Source organism: Marmota flaviventris, chromosome 3, assembly GCF_047511675.1.
Source record: "Marmota flaviventris isolate mMarFla1 chromosome 3, mMarFla1.hap1, whole genome shotgun sequence".
NCBI lineage: Eukaryota > Metazoa > Chordata > Mammalia > Rodentia > Sciuridae > Marmota > Marmota flaviventris.
The window spans coordinates 153,531,579-153,539,033 of NC_092500.1; the positions used below are offsets into that span (position 1 = coordinate 153,531,579).

At 39.2% G+C, this 7,455-nt stretch overlaps 1 protein-coding gene across 1 annotated transcript; it reads right to left on the reverse strand.

Annotated features, from left to right (window-relative positions):
- Positions 1-249: 249 nt before the first annotated feature.
- Positions 250-6,029, reverse strand: Sap30 (Sin3A associated protein 30). Its single transcript, XM_027927062.3, has 5 exons — positions 5,907-6,029; positions 5,198-5,725; positions 3,382-3,507; positions 3,011-3,109; positions 250-585 (listed from the first exon to the last, which is right to left on the reverse strand). Exons 1-5 carry the CDS (start codon positions 5,949-5,951, stop codon positions 463-465), a joined length of 921 nt encoding a protein of 306 aa, XP_027782863.2. The 5' UTR covers positions 5,952-6,029; the 3' UTR covers positions 250-462.
- Between the last annotated feature and the right edge of the window lie 1,426 nt (positions 6,030-7,455).

A 7,455-nucleotide genomic window follows, 5' to 3' on the forward strand; every position in this document is an offset into this window, starting at 1 on the left:
ATTTTCAACTCTGACAGCACTATAAAACACTTTAAAAAATAATGCTATTTAGGATATCCTTAATTTCAAATCAAACTTCCCCAGTGAAAGCCAATGTAAATTACACTTGCTACTTAAGCTGTTAATTTCGTGGAATTTAAAAAAAAGGGTTACATCAATGTAGGCTCTTTACATTAGAATTTCAATTAATATTGATTCCTTAAGTCAGTTTAAAAATCATGTTTCACAAAATAAATACACCGAAGCAACTATAATAGTAATAACCTTTATTTAAAATATTTTTAATCTAGGAAGCTCATTTTACATGAGTTTCCAGCTAATTATTAGAATCAGAAACAAAGGAAATAAAACCAGAGAAAATTCTCTGTAGAAAAAATACACAAAGAACATTTCTACATGTGAAAAAACAGTAAACAGTCTTAACATCTGAACATCCACATATTAGACTTAACGCCATCTCTCCTAGTGAACACCACTATCAACCTTGAGATCTGATTTGTTCTTGTCATTCTTCACTGAGTAGATGAAATATGTTAAGGTGTCTTTTTCATTCACTGGAATAGACCTAAAGTGGCAACCAACTATCTATAAAGAAAAAAAAAAAATCGAGGAAATTAAATTTTAGATATAACAGGCTTCATAAAATAGGTAAAAGGTACTGTTTCATCAAATGTTCAAAAGTGGTATGTGATGATAAGAGTTATTTCTTTTAAAAATTAAACTATATTTAACAAAACAGCAACAGGACAAAAAAACACACAAAAATAAGATGTTATGAACAAAAGACAGTCTGATTTTAAAGGACCCTTTGACCCTATTTAATTAAATATACATTGATTAGCAGTATATTTCCTTACATTTTAAATTTTACAACTGGGTCTAGATCAGGAAGTAAATATTTCTACTTTTAAACTTTAAATATGCAGCAGATAAAAACTGAAGAGTCCACATGTATCACACTAGGAATGGTTTACAACTTAGAAAAAGAATAAAATGAAGTTCTCGAATTTTTTATATTAGCGAAACCATGACAAATATCTTTGCTGCTACTTATATTTATTAATTCATTTATTAGAATTATTCTTTATAAAGATTCCTTGAAGTTTTTTTTTTTTTAGTATTTATTTTTTAGTTGTAGTGGACCCAATACCTTTATTTTATTAATTATTTTTATGTGGTACTGAGGATGGAACCCAGGGCCTCACATGTGCTAGGTGAGTGCTCTACCGCCGAGCCACAACCCCAGCCTGGTTCCTTGAAGTTTTTTCTGAACACAACTTATGAACAGAAAATGAAAGGAGAAAGAAGAATGTTCATTGAAGACTATATTTGCTTCCTTGTCTTTTTGTGGTGCTAATCTAATGTGTGGACTACAATTAGCAATAGTAGAATAGAGCAAATGGGAGGAGGAGGAGGAGGATGATAAGCATACCTGGAATCTAGATTTCTTATTTATTAAAAAAAAAATAGCTCTAGAATAATATAACTGTTTTTATAAGTTTGGATTATCAAAATTTTCAGTTTTAAATTTTGCATTAAAATATGTATGCATTTAAATACACATTGCAGGGCTGGGGATGTGGCTCAAGCGGTAGCGCGCTCGCCTGGCATGCTTGCGGCCTGGGTTCCATCCTCAGCACCACATACAAATAAAGATGTTATGTTCGCCGAAAACTAAAAAATAAATTTAAAAAAAATTCTCTCTCTTAAAAAATAAATAAACAAATAAATAAATACACATTGCATATACATGTTGCAGAACAAAGGTGACTTTACTCAATTTATATCTGATCCACTTCATGGAAGGCAATATCTATGTTATTGCACAATCAAAAATGGACTAGATCTTTAAAATCAAATATAAAGAAAAGAGTTTTATTTTTGTTATGTAGGCAAGAAATAGAAAAGAAATTGTGGCTAAATAGCATCTTGGATTTTAACAGCATTCAAAAAAATTTTGTCAAAGAACTGAAAAAGTTCTATTTATTTTTATCTTAATTAATATGAATATTTTATTTTATTTATTTTTCTGGTACTGGAGATTGAACTCAGGGATGCTGCCATTAAGCCACATCCCCAGCCCTTTTTTATTTTGAGACAAGGTCCACTTCATTAAGTTGTCCAGGCTGGCCTGGAATTTACAATCCTCTTGCCTCAATCTCCCAAGTAGCGGGGATTACAGGAGTGAGCCATCACACCCAGCTAATATGCACATTTTAGAAAATTTTGAAATAACTACTAAATTCAAGCTACAGAACATGAGAAAACTGATTCATGTATTTATGTCTATTCTGTCTAGTAAGTGAAAAAAATTATTTTAAATGTTTAAAGTGTAAATATATAAGTCTATATGTACCTTAAAAATATTCAGATTTTTTGGTTCTGGTTCATATGATCAGTGAACTTTTCAAAACTAATGAGAGTACCAGAAATCCTATATAAAAGCAAACTATAAGTAAAAGCTTGGATAAGTTTTTGCCTCTCTTGATGTGAAGAAAACATAGATGTTAATAGTCAAACAAGGACAAATTCTGAATAGTTAAATCAGCAAGTTATGCAAACATCTCTTAAAGACTCATTTGTAGACCCTTCCATCAGAAACTTCAAAATATAAATTCTAAAAAAAAATAATGGCATATTTGTTTATTATGCCTCAATTAGGTGTTCAATAAACATTAACTGATTAAATGGAATTTTAAAACTAATATTTCTAGAATGAGGAAAAAAATTTTTCATTCGATATTGTGAGAGCCTTTATGTGAAGACGCTGTACACAATCTGTATATAATCCACTAAGTAGTCATTACATATAGAAATTTCCTAAGTAGCAAATGTTTCTAGGCATCTAGATTTTTCTACAATAGATTTCTTAATAACTTTGATCTTTCTAACCAAAATGTATAGTTACATATACTACATTAATAATTTTGTTAGCAGTATTTGTTTCATCACCTCTTGTTTATGTATACAGGCTCATTTGAAGTTTATATAGTTCAAAACTCATATATACCTCAACAAGTTGAGCTTTATTAAGTCCTGGTCTGGTTGGTAGCTTGAAGTGTCTTTTGTATCGCCTAAGTGTATTTACTTGTAATTGGTATAAGTCAACCTAGAAAAAAGTAACATACATTAATTAGTTCAGAAATTTTTTTGAAAATTTATCATTGATATGCATAATAACAATAAAAATTCAATTTGATTGTTACAGAGCTATAAAAACTGTCAATTCAGATGTAAACATTCAAATTGTGTACATGGAGAGTGTTAACTGGCTATATTAAACTTTGCTTTAAACATTAAAAAATTGTTTATCTCTTTCTAGAAAAGCTTTGGAATAGAATACTTATGGTTTATATTTAACATACAAAAGTTTTCTTCTACCTCTGGAGTATCAATGTCTTGAACAGGTGAATCACCTCCATCATCATCACTCCCTTTTCTCTTTCTTCTGTTTCGGACACTCTGAATTAAGTTTTTATGATAATCACAAATGTAAAGATGCCTTGCCTGAAATAGAAAAGTTTCACAGACTGCTTATGATTAGAGTAAAAATGCATCTATATTTTAGTAAAATGCATAGGCCACAATGAATTATTACAAATAAAAAAGTCAAAAACAAGCCATTGTTAGTACAATGGCATGTTTCTTTCTACTCTTTTCAATTTTTTTTTAATTTTTTAGTTGTAGTTGGACACAATAGCTTTATTTTATTTATTTACTTTTATGTGGTGCTGAGGTTCGAACCCAGGACCTCCCACGTGCTAGGTGAATGGTCTGCCACTGAGCCACAACCCCAGCACTCTTCCTACTCTTAAATTCTTTATCTTGTTAAAACATAAGATGCCTGGCAATACTGTTAAGAGGAAAGGGTATTGGTTGGACAGGTGGGGTGCCAGTTGGAGGCAGGGGGTGGTACCAATTGAGGAAGGTAGGGAGGCAGAGATAGAGAATAATAAATTCCAATCCTCTGGGTTTTGAGGAGAAACAGTGAGAATGACCTGAATTAGTTCATGCTAGATTCTTCCTCACAATAGGAAAGATGATATTGCTCACAATTTGGCTACAGTATTTTCTGTAGTTAAAGAAAAGCATATTTTAGTAATGTATGATTTACAATCTATATTTAAACTTCAGTTACTAATTTTTCTTTCTATTAAATGTATATATTTATCTGAATACATTTTTCCGATTAAAGCAATTATTTTAAATTCAGGTTCATTTGAAATGTTTCTCATGAACACCACTGAAGAACTGTTACAATAGATAGAAGGTGTGACACACTTTTCTAACACTTTACACTCTGGAGAGTTGTATAGTGACAATGAAATATTGGGTTCCAACTACTGAAAGTTAACTCCTTTAAAAAAAAATACAGTTAAGGGCTGATTAACAGGCATTTATATTTACTTCTAAGCTAAGTTCAAGTTAAAAACATACAGGATATGTGCTATGTTCTGTATCTTGTTATTTATTTACACAAGTCAGAGCTCTGAAAGGTAGCAATGGTTCTTTCTAAAAAAAGAAATTTAAAAAAATTCATAGATGGTCAAAAGAACTGACGTGCAAAAGGACGAAAAAAGAAATCCCGATGGCTGCCAAACCGACTGCAAAACCGCAGAGGCTTACGTGCTCTCCACGTTGGGCGCAGCTGCCCTAAGAGCTGACATCGCAAACATCGTTTACAAGCTGGCTCCTCTCTCACTCTGCGTTCAGAAAAGACCCAACATCGAAAAGAACAGATCTTCCTCGACTGCGGTGCAGGGTCCTGCAGGACTCCACATTCCTCAGACGAGGGGAGCTACAACTCCCTGGGGCCAATCGCCAGCTCGGGCAGCAAAACAAAGGCGCCTCCATTCCAGAAGACTGCCGGGCTACAGGAAAACTACTCTGGGCCCTCGGTGCGGCGGTCCCCTTTGTTTCGTTTCCAGATCACAGCAAAAGGAGGAAGAGGGAAGGCTGTGCGCGGGAGAGGCGGGCAGCGGGAGTCGGGGTGGGGGACTAGCAGGACAGGAACCACTGCATGCGTGTGCATACGTTGTGGTTGGCGGTCCGAGTTGCAGCGACTTTGATGTTTACTCCCTAACGGAGAACACACGAGTCCGCACTGCAGCCAGTCTGCAGGAGCTGTGAACCCCGCCAACAACCCACGTCTCTGCACAGCTGCCGGGACTCCGCGGGGCGGGCCGAGGTCACTTACACTCTTATCCAGCTCGATCTTCACCTTCTTCTGGGAGATGCTCTTCTGAATCCTCTTGCTGAAGCTGGCATTGCCAGCCGCTCGGCCGCACCGCTCACCGTCCTCCCGTAAACAGCATAGCTGCCCGGGGCCCGGCCCGGCCGCCCCCGGGGGCCCAGCCGCTGAGACCGCCCCGGCGCCGGGTACCTCAGCCCCGGCGCCTGCAGCGTTCCCGTTCCCGGCGGAGGCGGCGGCCGCTGCAGCCGCAACCACCGCAGCCACGGCGGCAGCCGCGTCCCCGCCGCGGCTCATCTCATCAGGCGTGAAGCCGTTCATGTCTAGGTGCTCAAGGGCGCTGGCGCTGACAGAAATCCCCGCTCCGCCTCTCCCGGCCAGGTCCCTCAGGCGCCCTACCCGGCGGCGGCAATGCACTCTGCACCCCAAGTTCGGCGGTCGTCGGCCAAACACCAAGTATCCCCGGCCTGCTTGTCTCCGTCGGCGATGAACAGTGGACAGCGCTTGTGGCTGGGACCGAGAGTCGTGTGGCGCCTGGAGAGGGAACCCCGCTCACTGTCACATGGAGACTTCAGCAGTTGGACCGCGGCGCCCCCGCCTCCCTCCAGCCCCTGAACTTGCGCAAGCACGACGCATCTCCTCCCACCCCGCCTCCTCCACTCTGCCGCGAGGCCCCACGGGAACGGTAGTCCTCCGTGGGGGGAGTCCACCTGACCTGTGTTCTGAACCCGGCGCCTGGCGGCTTGGAGAAACTACTCATCCCGGCATGCAGCGTGCGGCGACTGGCCGGCCTTTTTTTGTTTTTAAGCACCCGGCAAAGGGGAGTGCGGTGTTAGGGTGTCTTGCCTCCTGTTTCTCCCGGGAAGGTGGGATGTGTTCAGCTATTGTTCTTTTGCAGAGTTGGTGTTCAGTCAGTCGGCCGATTCCTGAGAAGCACAAATTGTGTGTTTATGTGTGCGTGTGTGAGAGAGAGAGACAAGTGAGCGTGTGGAAAAGTTTCGGGGTGTTTCGTACAACCACGCTTTTGTGGAAACCTGAGTCAGGAACTCGGGGGACCAGGCGCTCTGCCTCAACTTGACCAAACACTGAAGCACCAAATAAATACAGCGCGGCGGGGAGTGTGTGGGGGGAAACGCCCTCCCGTCTTGTCGACCATGCCAGGTCCTCACAAACATCTACTGACGAGTTCGCAATTGCAGGGCTATTTTTCGTCTCCACTTCCGACCTTTTCAATCTCTCCTCAAAAGGATCTGGAGAAGGACGCAGTTAACATCGCTTAAAGGGGAACGTAGACCTCCCCCCCAACCAATACCAAGTCAGCCCGACAGCTCCTCGGAAACTTCCCAGCGTCAGTTCCACCGAGCGTAACGGGAGAGAAATCCGATTTCCTGAGTCGTCCACACGCCCGTACGTGCGTGCGGGCGGGTGTATGCCTGCGTGCAAGTGTGCTTGTGCTTGTGGAGGGAGGGGCAGGATGGGAGTGGCTAATATGAAAGCCTGCACCTTTGCTAGTTATTGTGCGTCATTATAAGCAGATACTGTTAACCAGTATCACTGTTTAAACAAAAATACGTACATTTCAGGCAGTAGATTTTTGAGTTTTTTTTTTAATACTTAAATTTATTGAAAATGCTATCTACACTGAAAGCCAAAGCTTTCCATTTCAGTTCAATGATAAAAATGCATTTAAAAAAATCTTGCTTGTACTTTACTGAGCTTCTTAAATTATAATTAATATTTTAAATCAATTTTCATAAATTCTAGGCCATTATGTTTTCACATATCATTTCTGCCTTAATCTAAACTGTTCCATTTCTGGGGCTCCAATTCAATACACATCAGGTCTCCCCCTGTATCCTTGTATCTTCTGCCCTATCTTCAGTAATTTTAATTTTTAAATGTGTATCTCCTCTTATTTTGGATTCTTCTAACCTGCACGCATTCTTTCTTTAGATATGCTTTTATAATTCTTACGTTGTTCTTTTTCAAACCTTAAGTCACCTTTTATAGTTCCCAGTTCTCTGGTAAAATTTTTGATTTTCTTCCACGAACATAGCAAAATAGTGGTTTTTAAAATTATGTTTATTCTTTCTTTTGTCTGTCATTTCTGCTGGTCTGACTCATGCTTGACTCTTTTTGCATCCTTTATCTTTGATTTTTGGTATGCATTTTATCTGAGAAATTATAGAAATAATTTGAAGAATTGGGTGCTACGTTCCTATAGAGAGAGGCTTCATTTCCTTTTTTAAAGTGCTAACGGGTAC

Coding starts and splice junctions, on each gene's coding strand:
- Sap30 (XM_027927062.3), bottom strand. CDS start 5,951: ATGAGTAGTTTCTCCAAGCCGCCAGGCGCCGGGTTCAGAACACAG. Junction 3,508..5,197: donor AGATCGAGCTGGATAAGAGT/GTAAGTGACCTC, acceptor TTTCTATTTCAG/GCAAGGCATCTTTACATTTG. Junction 3,110..3,381: donor AAGACATTGATACTCCAGAG/GTAGAAGAAAAC, acceptor ACTTTTTTCTAG/GTTGACTTATACCAATTACA.